At 31.1% G+C, this 14386-nt stretch overlaps 2 protein-coding genes across 2 annotated transcripts; both read right to left on the reverse strand.

The window, feature by feature from the left end:
* Positions 1–1272: 1272 nt before the first annotated feature.
* On the reverse strand, positions 1273–2491 carry LOC139861077 (uncharacterized). The gene is made up of 3 exons (XM_071849378.1): positions 2029–2491; positions 1821–1939; positions 1273–1732 (listed from the first exon to the last, which is right to left on the reverse strand). The coding sequence occupies exons 1-3, from the start codon at positions 2426–2428 to the stop codon at positions 1394–1396; spliced, it is 858 nt and encodes a 285-aa protein (XP_071705479.1). The 5' UTR covers positions 2429–2491; the 3' UTR covers positions 1273–1393.
* Positions 2492–2662: 171 nt separating this feature from the next.
* LOC139864464 (uncharacterized) lies at positions 2663–3626 on the reverse strand. The gene is made up of 2 exons (XM_071853046.1): positions 2978–3626; positions 2663–2778 (listed from the first exon to the last, which is right to left on the reverse strand). The coding sequence occupies exons 1-2, from the start codon at positions 3624–3626 to the stop codon at positions 2663–2665; spliced, it is 765 nt and encodes a 254-aa protein (XP_071709147.1).
* Between the last annotated feature and the right edge of the window lie 10760 nt (positions 3627–14386).

Genomic DNA, 14386 nt, shown 5'->3' on the forward strand with positions numbered 1-14386 from the left:
TTGGAAATACGATTAGCTATTATTCAATATAGTATTATTAGTATTAGTAACTTATATCAAAGTACTATTCAAAAGAATATTATTAGTAGTATTAGTATTAGTATAGTACTAGTGTTTGGCGGGCGCGCGTTGTCGCGCCGTTTTGTAGACATTTTTAGGCAATGTGATGGAGTCGTTGTTGACGAAAGTGTAGGAAAAATTGTAGAGAAAAAGAAGGGGAAAAAGTGTTTGTCGTTTTGTTTTTTTGAAGAAAATTAGTTTAAAAAAAACGGGTCAACGTCCTTATGCAGTCTTTTAGTAAAATTTGTAGGGAAGAATGAGAGGGATAATTTAAAAAAAAAAAGAATTTTTTTTAGTGTAGATGAATAGTTCAGTACTCCTTGTGAGTACAACTTTCATCTGCACAATGTACAAGTCATTAAAGCGCAAAAAGTCTCGCTATCGGTAAATAGTTAGTGAATAGTAGGCAAGTTTGTGGATTAGTATATAGAGTATTAACAATGCACAAGTCATTAAAGCGCAAAAAGTATCGCTATCGGTAAATAGTTAGTGAATAGTAGGCAAGTTTGTGGATTACTATATGGGAGATGATTCTCACACACACTTTTTTGATCCTCACACACCTATTTTAACCTTTTAATCTTCTAATAATACTCAATTGGTGTGTGAGGATCAAAAAAGTGTGTGTGAGAATCATCCCCCTTACTATATAGAGTATTAATAATAATAATTATTATTAGTATTCAAAATATCAAAGTTCACATCAAATGTTCAAATGTAATCCGGTATTAGTCAAAGATGTAGCATTGAAATATCATCAAAATTATTTGCTTGATGCAAGAGTAAATTACAAAAGTAGTCCTTACAAATGTTGTCACTTTCGCATTTTAAGTCAAATTGATGAGGAAAGAAATTGACAGAGGAACATATAAGATGTTATAAAAAATAGCTTATATAACGAGTTGGATGGTCCTCTCCAAGGTTGTAAAAGACGCGAGTCGGGGACGCATCGGTCGGGTCCTTGGAATGACGCATCGGTCGAGACAGTGACGCAACGGCGACGCAACGGGCGTTGACCAAAGTTGACTTTTTAAAATATTTTTTATTAAATATATTTATATATAATATATTTATATTTATATTTATAAATAATATTATTATATACACATATTAATTGTTCACTGTAAAGAAACTCTCAACAATACAAAAACTATGTTAATTACTTAATTTATAGAAGAGCAGTTTAGTTTGCAATTTACAAAGCATGCCTTAGAACATCAACATCTACAAAATAATATCTTAGCCTTCCAAAAAAAACATCTACGTTAGTTTCATTTTCAATGATCCTTCCAAAAAACATCTACGTTAGTTTCATTTCCAACCATAAGTAATTTTAAATATCTTCATCGTCATCCCATTCTTGATCTTTTCCGAATTGTTCAATGATTTCAACTCCATCCGATTCATATTCATCTTCATCGGCTATTTCCACCTCCTCACTATCTGACTCAAAATATTCGTCATAAAGCTCTCTCGTTCTAGCGCTTCCTTCAACCATGGCCTCATAATCATTGACCCAATCAAGAGCCTCACTTGGATCATCCGTTAGGAATACTTTATTATTTCTCTCTTTTCGCCTTTTGTTTTTCAGCATCATATTTGCATTAAATTGAACATACACAAGATTGTTCAACTTTGTTGTTTCTAACATATTTCTCTTTTTGGTATGTATCTACAAAGTTAAAGATAAACCAACAAAAAGTTCAGTTATATAAATAACTTAATATTTGATATAATACAAAACAATCAAAATCACTAACCCCTTCAAATGTGCTCCAACTTCTTTCACATCCAGATGAACTAGTGGTCAAAGAAAGTATCCTTATTGCAATCTTTTTCAAATTAGGAGTTGAGCTACCAAAAGCAGCCCACCAATTCGCTAAATATTCAATTAGAACATATTAGCTTTATATATAATATACATATAGAAGACTAACATACATATATAAGAAATATAATATAAATTACCTGGATCATATTTGTCATCATTAACCGCACATGTTTTCTTTGCAAGTAAGCGATCAAACCCCTCTAGTTGACCCGTGTATATCGGCAACTCCTCCAACAGTAGTTTTTGTTGCATCTCATAATCATTCGGATATAAAGTTTCAAAAACGTCAAGAATTGCTTCACTCACTTTAACATCATTTTGGATATCCAAGTCATTATAAAGATAGAATGGGTTTAAAAGATAGGCTGCCAAATGTAAACTCGTATCAAGTCTACCTTTCATCTTAAGTAAGATGATCTTCCTAACATCATCGTAAGTCTTTTTGTCATTGTTCAACACATCCTTGATTTCTTGTTGTGCATTTTTAAGCTCACCGTGTAAGAATCCCATGGACGGCTTCCAATCAGCATCCACCATTCGAAGAATTTTGAATAAAGGTGCAAAAACTTTTAAACATTTTGTCACACCGACCCAAGTTTTCTTAGCTATAACCATTTCAGAAACATCCTTCCCTTTTTTTGTCTTCGACAACTTGCATGACTCCCAATCATTACTACAAAACATGTTCTTTAATTGCTCCTTCTTTTCATATAAACTTTGTAATGTTAGAAATGAGGAAGCAAATCTTGTAACTCCCGGTCTTACGATATCTTATTTCCTGGTGTAATGCCTCATCAAAGCCAATGTTTTATGGTGGGCATAAATGAACACCGTTATCTTTTTTGTCGTATCAAGTGTACATTTATATGGATCTAAGTTACCAATACCTTCACAAATAAAAAAAAAAAATAGATATAAGTGCACCTGTTTACAGTAGCTAATATATATTAACAAATACACCACTTTGTATACATTAGGTAATATTTATTAGCAAAATTAATGAACCACATTTTTACAGTAGCTAATAATCATTTAAACACTATCAACAAAGATCAAAGAAAAAACAAGTAGGATTAAAATTAATACCTTCAAGCATAAGATTAACCGTATGCGCCGCACATGATGTCCAAAAAATTGTTGGCCATTTTACTTTCAACAATTTTGCTGCCCCCCTATTATTCGCGGCATTGTCGGTTACTACTTGAACAACATTTTCAGGACCAATATCTACAATGCAACTCTCAATATACTTATATATGTAGTCACTTGTGTGAGCTTCATCTGAACATTCGTTAGAAGACAAGAAAATGGTACCTAACTTTGAATTCACACATAAATTCATAATGCTCCTTCTCTTTCTATCGGTCCATGAATCCGTCATAATCGAACATCCAGTCAACTTCCATTGGTCTTCGTATTTTTTCAGCAGGTTTTTTGTTCTTAGAACCTCTTTCTTTAAATACGGTTCTCCCATCTCGTATCTAGTTGGAGTTGGAACTCCCGGTCCATATTGAGCAAACGCCTCCGCCATGGCTTTGAAACTATCCCTCTCAAATGCGTGAAATGGAATCCCACACTCATAAGCCCACCTACAAGCATACTCTTTTGCTCGGATACCTTGTTCTTTCCTCACAATATTATCAAGTTTGGATTGTTTACGTGTTTTGTTATCCAACAGATTTTCATAATCTGTAGTAAATCTATCCATAGGACCAAAGGAACGTGGTGGCTTCATTCCTCCAAAATTAATAATTAACAATTAATTACATTAACATTAAATATAATTAACATTAACAAGTAGTAACTATAAATTAAATATTATAAAAGGAACTGAGATGATATCAAGAAGAAATCGAGAAGAAATAGAGAAGAAATCGAACCTTTTGTTAATGATTCACAAATTTAATTAATGGAAATTGTACAAGCAAAGTCAATTCATTGAAAAGGGGTGACTCTGTGTGTAGTTGTTTAGAGAGAAAAAGAACGACCCAAAAAGAAAATAAAGCAAACCCTAATTTAAAAACAGATCAGATATTGACCGACTTTTATCCTTTTTAACGACTTTGACCGAAGTTGACCATTTTTTACCGAGTTTGACCTTTTTTACCGACTTTTACCGACTTTTTAACGCTGACCGTTTTTTTAGCCGTTTTAAGAGAAAACGCGGCGGTGGAGTCTAAATAACGACGCGTCGGCCGACTCGGCCGACTTTTACAACCCTGGTCCTCTCTTTGCTGGAAGAATCAAAAACTTGTTTTAGAATATAAAATAAAAGAATTATAATAGTTTTGTATAATAGTAAAATAATAAACAGTTAAAATGTAACACGTACTCGAAAATGATGGAGAGAGGTGAGGCATAACACATCAACGGGAACGAATAGATATCGAGAAAACTATAGCGGTAACCACGAGACCTATAACACATGATTAACCGGAAAACATTTGAAATCGTTCATATTTTTCAACTTCCCCGAGGAGTGGAAAGTGGTGGATTTGTGAAGGATGTTCAAGCAATATGGTTGGGTTAAGGATGTTTATTTGGCAAAGAAGATGTTAAAGAATGGAAAACGATTTGCCTTCGTGAGATTCGGAGAAGTAAACGATGAAGAAAGGCTGCTTGTTAAGCTTAGAGATATTAGGATTGATGGTCCACTGTTAAGAATATTTAAGGTAAAAGAAAGAACAGCCAGGAAGAAAACAAGTGTGAAAACAAAGAGAATATTAGTCGTAATCAAAATGCCAAGAAATGTGCTAATCACGTACAATCTTTCAGAGATGACAGAATGTTCAGTGACGTTATTCGGGACAGGATAAAAGGAAATACATCTCACGATTTGAGGAAAACCATCCTGAATAAGAAACATGAATCAACCAAACCAAATAGAAACCCACAAAAGTGGAATACCTGAAAAATATGCGTTCAATATGAGATGCATAGGGACTAATTAACTACGAACTAAAGTACCTAGGTGTAATGGAAATGATGATTGTTTATGACGAAGTCAAGATAGCAAGAAACATCATCCGATAACAGGATCACTTTCTTAATAATTGGTTAAAAAAATATGAGAATGGGAGATACATCATATACACCTACAGGAAGACTCACATGGATTAGTATCACGCGTGTACCGCTTAAATATTGAGAGAAAGCACTTTTTGTAAAATTGCCCAATGGTGGGGCCAAATTTACGAAACCAATAACAGTTCATTCAAGGGTAACCAAAGTCTCATCGCTGGTAGGGTTTTAGTTAAAGTATGGGGAAGCAACTTGATCAACAGAGGCACAAACCTATTTTATGTTAAGGCAGTGAAAGAAGTGGTGATATTATTGATATTGAGATGGATGATGAAGACTCAAGTGAATGGGATGAGGACAAAGACAATTATGAGGATGATATTTCCAATTTTAATTCAGACGATGAAGATAAAATGATAGAACCTGGCGAGAACGTCAATGTCACCGGAAAAATCATACCGAAAAATCCCATAGAAGATGAAGGATCGTCCCGTGTAGGTGCTGACGTGGAAGGTATTAACATTAATGATTGAGACTCAACTATTCCTGAGATAGAAAACAATGATCAAAATTTAAAACAGCGCATGGGAAAATCAAACGTCGATTATAGTGAATCTACAAGTCAGAATTCGTTATAGTATCTAAAAAATCCTAATGAATTTAAACTCAATATGAAGGAAAATAACGAGAAAGGTAACAAAATTAACACTATAGATAATAACGACGAGGAGGCCAACAAAAATGATGAGCCCAATGGAAGTGATGGGCTAGATCATAAGAAAAAGAAGGATGAAGAAACCAATAATGATAATGAGCCCAACAGTAGTGAAGGGCCAGATCAAATGAAAAAGAACGATGAAGAGTCCAATAACAATGAGAAGCCCAAGCAAAAACAAAAATAAAAGGAAAACGAGAAAGAACAACGTGGAGCAACAATTAGATCAAACCAATTAGTCCATATCAGAGGATGAAACAGTTTCTATGGCTGTTGGAGTTTGCGAAGATGATGTTAACATCGAAGTGCCAGCTCACAAAAGAATGTCGTCAAATGATATGTGGCAGAATGTTAGAAATTTGTGTGCCTCGTCTATGATTATAAGAGCTAAATGCCTAGCCAAATCACAACAAAAAGGTGAAAAGAAGTTGTATCCGAAGAGACAAAAATCTTCTAAGGGTAGCCGCAATTCACAGCAGAAGTCAAAAAGTGATTGATCCAGAAAAACAAAATCAAGGAAGTATGTTTCGATTGGTGATGGCTGTCATCGGGACATGAATGAAATCAGTGTCGATTTAGGTGAATTCGTAAAAAAAAAAAAAAAAAAAAAAAAAGGACTCGCTTCGTAAGAAGGACGGGTCATGATCCCTCCTCTACCTTTGTTTATTTTTGTTATTGATGAAAATTCTTTCTTTATGGATTTGGGTCGGGTAAAGAGAGTAAAATTGGTGATTTTAGAAAGTTAGTAAATCATGAAAAACCTGTTATAATCACGTTACAAGAAACAAAGTGTAAAACTATTGATTAATAAATGGATCAGTATCATTTAGGGTTCGGATGATTTCGGGATCGGACAAAAGGAAATGATTGGAAAATCGGGGGTATTATTATTAATTTGGAACACTGATGAACTCATAGTTGAACAAACTGTCGTTAACGATTTTTTTCATTGCGAGTTTCACTACTTTTATATGATGACCCGGAAATTTCCGATCAAATTTAAACTTTAATCTTTATATGTTTTCGATACGATAAGCAAAGTCGGTAATGTTGAGTCTCGAAAGTTTTGAAATCTATATTCATGTAATCAATTACACTTTGACCAATTCCCGATGATTCACGAACATTAATTGTAAATAAATATGTATATATATTATATAAATATAAATATAAGAGTATATAATATTTTGAATTAATAAAGTATACTTCAAATAAATGGAATTTAAAATGTAATATAACAATTAGGATAATTAGGTATTGTTAATAAATATAACTATGCATATGTTATTATAAATTTATTTTTTGTCTATTAAATAAATATGTAAAATATATATTTACTATTTATTAAATGTCATCATATAATAATAAATGAAATTACATTAAATTACAAGGTTGAATATAACTGATATATTAATATTATTAACATTACTTTCATTATTATTGCTATTAATATTTGTATTAGTAATATTATATTATTATTATTATTATTATTTTTCTTTATTATTAGTAGTATTTATATTAATAATATTATTAACACTATATTTATTAATCTATATTAAATACACACACATTCATACAAAGTAGGAATCAAAATCTGTTTCAAGTATCTGTCATGCAGTGTTAAATTTTGTTTGCTATCTCCTAACTTATTATACAACTGAATCAATCGTACAAATCAGAAGGAAATTTGATATCTGCTAAATTATATTTATTTATTTTTTCTTTTTTTCTTCTAATCAATATCATGGAACGACTTTGGTTACATGTTCCTATCAGCTTTATTCGAATTTGTTTGTTACCTCCAATCTGTTTCACATCTAAATCACCCACTACAACCTATCTCTTTTATTATTATAATTATTTTATTTTCCCTTTTAATTAATCACCCGGAGTAATATATTTACATATACATGATACCATTTTAAACACAAGTATCTGATCACCTTTTGAACACCATCATCGCCACCATATCATCACAACATGTTGTTGCAACTGCTTTTAATCTGTTTCTATTCACCACCATCCACTCCAACGAAGAAACAAACCATTACCATACTAGTTTCGAATTACATTTTCTATCAAACTTGCTAGATAAACTACAACCATAAACATGCTTGTACTTGCTTACGTTTTCTGTTTTCTTCGACCAATACCAATAACCAACAGATCATAAAGCCCCATTTATAACCACTACTAGACACCACCATAACACATCTTCAACTTTAATTGAGCAACCCAACCATCTGTAGTGACCCGAACTTTTCCATGTTTATATATATATATATTAAATGAAATTGTTATTTACATGATTAATTGTTTCCAACATGTTAAGCAATCAAACTTGTTAAGACTTGATTAATTGAAATAGGTTTCATATAGACAATTGACCACCCAAGTTGACCGGTGATTCACGAACGTTAAAACTTGTAAAAACTATACGATGACATATATATGGTTATATATATAGTTAACATGATTTTATTATAAGTATGTATCTCATTAGGTATTTTAACAATGAGTTATATACATAAAAATGAGACTATTAATTTAAGAAACTCGAAAACGATATATATAACGATTATCGTTATAACAACGTCTTACTAGGTACATATGAATCATATTAAGATATTGATACACTTGGTTAATTATGTTAAATGATAATTAAATATATTATTAAGTGTATTAACAATGAAATACATATGTAAAAATATGACTACTAACTTAATGATTTCGAAATGAGACATATATGTAACGATTATCGTTGTAACGAAATTTAACTGTATATATATCATACTAAGATATATTATATATCATAATATCATGATAATATAACAATTTAACATCTCATTTGTTATAATAAATAATGGGTTAACAACATTCAACAAGATCGTTAACCTAAAGGTTTCAAAACAACATTTACATGTAACGACTAACGATGACTTAACGACTCAGTTAAAATGTATATACATGTAGTGTTTTAATATGTATTCATACACTTTTGAAAGACTTCAAGACACTTATCAAAATACTTCTACTTAACAAAAATGATTACAATTACATCCTCATTCAGTTTCATCAATAATTCTACTCGTATGCACCCGTATTCGTACTCGTACAATACACAGCTTTTAGATGTATGTACTATTGGTATATACACTTCAATGATCAGCTCTTAGCAGCCCATGTGAGTCACCTAATACATGTGGGAACCATCATTTGGCAACTAGCATAAAATATCTCATAAAATTACAAAAATATGAGTAATCATTCATGACTTATTTACATGAAAACAAAATTACATATCCTTTATATCTAATCCATACACCAACGATCAAAAACACCTACAAACACTTTCATTCTTCAATTTTCTTCATCTAATTGATCTCTCTCAAGTTCTATCTTCAAGTTCTAAGTGTTCTTCATAAATTCCAAAAGTTCTAGTTTCATAAAATCAAGAATACTTCCAAGATTGCAAGTTTACTTCCAAGTTTTCTAAATCCATTCCAAGTAATCATCCAAGATCAAGAAACCTTTGTTACTTACAGTAGGTTATCTTTCTAATACAAGGTAATAATCATATTCAAACTTTAATTCAATTTTTATAACTATAACAATCTTATTTCGAGTGGAAATCTTACTTGAAATTGTTTTCGTGTCATGATTCTGCTTCAAGAACTTTCAAGCCATCCAAGGATCCTTTGAAGCTAGATCTATTTTTCTCATTTCCAGTAGGTTTATCGAAGGAACTTGAGGTAGTAATGATGTTCATAACATCATTCTTTTCATACATATAAAGCTATCTTATTCGAAGGTTTAAACTTGTAATCACTAGAACATAGTTTAGTTAATTCTAAAATTGTTGCAAATAAAAGTTAATCCTTCTAACTTGACTTTTAAAATCAACTAAACACATGTTCTATATCTATATGATATGCTAACTTAATGATTTAAAACCTGGAAACACGAAAAACACTGTAAAACCGGATTTACGCAGTCGTAGTAACACCGCGGGCTGTTTTGGGTTAGTTAATTAAAAACTATGATAAACTTTGATTTAAAAGTTGTTATTCTGGGAAAATGATTTTTATTATGAACATGAAACTATATCCAAAAATTATGGTTAAACTCAAAGTGGAAGTATGTTTTCTAAAATGGTCATCTAGACGTCGTTCTTTCGACTGAAATGACTACCTTTACAAAAACGACTTGTAACTTATTTTTCCGACTATAAACCTATACTTTTTCTGTTTAGATTCATAAAATAGAGTTCAATATGAAACCATAGCGATTTGATTCACTCAAAACGGATTTAAAATGAAGAAGTTATGGGTAAAACAAGATTGGATAATTTTTCTCATTTTAGCTACGTGAAAATTGGTAACAAATCCATTCCAACCATAACTTAATCAACTTGTATTGTATATTATGTAATCTTGAGATACCATAGACATGTATACAATGTTTCGACCTATCATGTCGACACATCTATATATATTTCGGAACAACCATAGACACTCTATATGTGAATGTTGGAGTTAGCTATACAGGGTTGAGGTTGATTCCAAAATATATATAGTTTGAGTTGTGATCAATACTGAGATACGTATACACTGGGTCGTGGATTGATTCAAGATAATATTTATCGATTTATTTCTGTACATCTAACTGTGGACAACTAGTTGTAGGTTACTAACGAGGACAGCTGACTTAATAAACTTAAAACATCAAAATATATTAAAAGTATTGTAAATATATTTTGAACATACTTTGATATATATGTATATATTGTTATAGGTTCGTGAATCAACCAGTGGCCAAGTCTTACTTCCCGACGAAGTAAAAATCTGTGAAAGTGAGTTATAGTCCCACTTTTAAAATCTAATATTTTGGGATGAGAATACATGCAGGTTTTATAAATGATTTACAAAATAGACACAAGTACGTGAAACTACATTCTATGGTTGAATTATTGAAATCGAATATGCCCCTTTTTATTAAGTCTGGTAATCTAAGAATTAGGGAACAGACACCCTAATTGACGCGAATCCTAAAGATAGATCTATTGGGCCTAACAAACCCCATCCAAAGTACCAGATGCTTTAGTACTTCGAAATTTATATCATATCCGAAGGGTGTCCCGGAATGATGGGGATATTCTTATATATGCATCTTGTTAATGTCGGTTACCAGGTGTTCACCATATGAATGATTTTTATCTCTATGTATGGGATGTGTATTGAAATATGAAATCTTGTGGTCTATTGTTACGATTCGATATATATAGGTTAAACCTATAACTCACCAACATTTTTGTTGACGTTTAAAGCATGTTTATTCTCAGGTGAATACTAAGAGCTTCCGCTGTTGCATACTAAAATAAGGACAAGATTTGGAGTCCATGTTTGTATGATATTGTGTAAAAACTGCATTCAAGAAACTGATTTCGATGTAACATATTTGTATTGTAAACCATTATGTAATGGTCGTGTGTAAACAGGATATTTTAGATTATCATTATTTGATAATCTACGTAAAGCTTTTTAAACCTTTATTTATGAAATAAAGGTTATGGTTTGTTTTAAAAATGAATGCAGTCTTTGAAAAACGTCTCATATAGAGGTCAAAACCTCGCAACGAAATCAATTAATATGGAACGTTTTTAATCAATAAGAACGGGACATTTCACCATCTTCATTATTTTCTTTTGCTATTAGACAAACCCAAACAACCACCTCCATCACCATTAAAACAACACCACCATACACCACCTTTAAAACCGAGAACTACATTAACCGCTACTTCCTTCTTCATTATCTCTCTCTCTCTAAATCCCTTACTAATCTCATTTGAAAAACCACCATTTAAATACGTAAATGAGATACATGTGGGATTTTAAAGCAACAATGACGACAAGTCCTAGTTTAATACCTAAATACTCGGCTTGATTAATTGTGCAATATTGCGACGTAAAAGGTGAGGTTACCACCTTTCTTTCTCTTGATGGCCAACACCTTTACACACACTAACCCTACCTTTTGTTCCCACTTGAGTTAAATAATAAGTCTAGTGGAAATTAATGTTGCTGTATGTGATCGATAGATTTTTTTTTCTTTTTAAGCATGATGATTCACTACTATGAGGAAGTATACAATTAGTTAAAAGTTTGGGATTATAAACCGAAGTTGTTTTTTGGATTAGTGCTAGTGGGTAATGATGAAAGGGGATAATGGAATCATTAATGATAAAAGATGTTATACTCTTTACAGCTCAATCACGATTCTTTTTTTTTTCTTTTTATCAATCAACAACCGACATTTTTGTTATTTGTGGGCTTCAGAATGATTTCGTGATTGGGTTTTAAGTTATCAAGATGTTGGGCCGGTTGTCAATCCATTATGAATATGGAAAATGACGGTTTGATTATAAACAAAATGAGGATGATGTTTAAACTGTAGGATGTCGACTTTTAATATTATGATGATAGCAAACATAATATGATGAGCAAAATTGATGATAGATCACGATGATGGTTATGTTTAGGAATCAATGATGATGATGATACGGGTTAAGGTGTTGATGAACAAAATAGAAATAATCGGGTTATATATTTACACGTGAGTACTAAAACAGAAAAATGAAAATGGCTGAATGGTTGTGTGAGTGTTTGTGTGAACGAAGAGGTCTTGGGTTCGAGCCTGGGTGTGGGCGGTTATTTTTAGAACTCTTCCTTTATGAGGTAGTTACTCTCATTTGTTACTATGAATATTATTGCTATTACCATATTTATTATTATTGTTATATTACTATTAAGTATTAGTATTATTACATTATTATTATTAGTATTATCATTATTATTATTAAATATTATGACTATTATGATTATTATTATTATCATTATTGTTATCATTATTATAATTATAATTAATACGATTATTATTACTAACCTAAGAATTATAATGGAAACTTCATTTATTATTATTAATATGAATATAGTTGCAAATAAGAATTTTTTTTAATATTATTATTAATACTATTACTAATATTATCGTTAATATTAACATTTTTATCATATGTATAGTTATTATTTTCATTAATATCATTAGGTATCAATTAGTAAATTAGGAGCACCCTTTAACATTAATTTTAGTATTATTAATTATGATCATTAAAAATTTCTATAAAACGATAATTATTATTAAAATTTCCATTTGAAAATACTATTTTTGTTAAAGCTATTATTCTTACTTTTACATTATTGATAAAATAACCATTTTTATTAAAATTACTATTATCATTATTAATAATATTATCTTTAAACTAGTATTACTACAATTGATAATTTTACAAAAACAAAAGATATATATGTATAAATATATTTACTATATAAAGTATACTAACACGACATAAAATTTCATTTTAATTAATAACATTAATTAAATATCAAATAAGTATCATAATGTAAAATAAGTATTAATAAAATAATATATATATATATATATATATATATATATATATATATATATAAAAATATTAGTCTTAGTACATAAAATAATAAGTATACACTTGTTTGATTACGATTATATGTTTTAATATATATAAATTGACATAGGTTCGTGAATCCGAGGTCAACCCTACACTTGTTAAATGACGTCATATGTATTTTTACTACAAAATACATTAGGTGAGTTTCATTTGCTCCCTTTTTACTCAATACATTTTTGGGCTGAGAATACATGCAATGTTTAAATAACTGTTTTTGCAATATTTATATGCGTGAGTTTCATTAATCCCTTTTTAAATGCTTTTGCAATATATATTTTTGGGACTGAGAATACATGCGCTGCTTTTATAAATGCTTTACGAAATAGACACAAGTAATTGAAACTACATTCTATGGTTGGATTATCTAATCGAATATGCCCTTTTTATTAAGTCTGGTAATCTAAGAATTAGGGAACAGACACCCTAATTGACGCGAACTCTAAAGATAGATCTATCGGGCCCAACAAGCCCCATCTAAAGTACTGGATGCTTTGGTACTTCGAAATTTATATCATGTCCGAAGGAGGATCCGGAATGATGGGGATATTCTTATATGCATATTGTGAATGTCGGTTACCAGGTGTTCAATCCATATGAATGATATTTTGTCTCTATGCATGGGACGTATATTTATGTGAACTGAATATGGAAATCTTGTGGTCTATTAAAATGATGATAACGGTTATTTTTGTTAAACTAATGAACGCACCAACCTTTTGGTTGACACTTTAAAGCATGTTTATTCTCAGGTATGAAAGAAACCTTCCGCTGTGCATTTGCTCTTATTACATGGAGTCATTCAGAGCATATAGAGGTCAGAACCTCGCAATGGGACCAGCTGTTGAAGACCTCGTCCAGATGGATTAAGACGGGTCTCTTCAGTTGGTATCAGAACGGTGGTCTTACCGAACCATGTCTGCATTAGTGTGTCTAACTGATAAGTCGTTAGGATGCATTATTGAGTCTGGACTTCGACCGTGTCTGCATGTCAAAAGTTTTACTTATCACTTCGTGTCAAAAATTATCTGCTTATCATTCTTAGAGAATCACTTGCTTATCATTCTTAGTCTAGACACATTTTACTGCATTGACTGCATGAATAGTGTATAGACAAAAATTCATACCTTAGCATATCTGCTAATTCAAATCATAGCGTATCTGTTATTGTAAACTTTGCCTGACATTTTCTGTAGATTCCTCCGTAACTTACAGGATTT

The sequence above is a fragment of the Rutidosis leptorrhynchoides genome, chromosome 8 (genome assembly GCF_046630445.1).
Source record: "Rutidosis leptorrhynchoides isolate AG116_Rl617_1_P2 chromosome 8, CSIRO_AGI_Rlap_v1, whole genome shotgun sequence".
In the NCBI taxonomy this organism is placed as follows: domain Eukaryota; kingdom Viridiplantae; phylum Streptophyta; class Magnoliopsida; order Asterales; family Asteraceae; genus Rutidosis; species Rutidosis leptorrhynchoides.

What these genes read in the sequence shown, in the direction of transcription:
- LOC139861077 (XM_071849378.1), bottom strand. Translation starts at nt 2,428, where the DNA reads ATGGTGGATGCTGATTGGAAGCCGTCCATGGGATTCTTACACGGTGAG. An exon ending in TGATGACAAATATGATCCAG is followed by an intron (nt 1,940 to 2,028) that starts GTAATTTATATT and finishes TTGAATATTTAG; the next exon opens with CGAATTGGTGGGCTGCTTTT. An exon ending in GTTGGAGCACATTTGAAGGG is followed by an intron (nt 1,733 to 1,820) that starts GTTAGTGATTTT and finishes TTAACTTTGTAG; the next exon opens with ATACATACCAAAAAGAGAAA.
- LOC139864464 (XM_071853046.1), bottom strand. Translation starts at nt 3,626, where the DNA reads ATGAAGCCACCACGTTCCTTTGGTCCTATGGATAGATTTACTACAGAT. An exon ending in GGTTAATCTTATGCTTGAAG is followed by an intron (nt 2,779 to 2,977) that starts GTATTAATTTTA and finishes TTATTTGTGAAG; the next exon opens with GTATTGGTAACTTAGATCCA.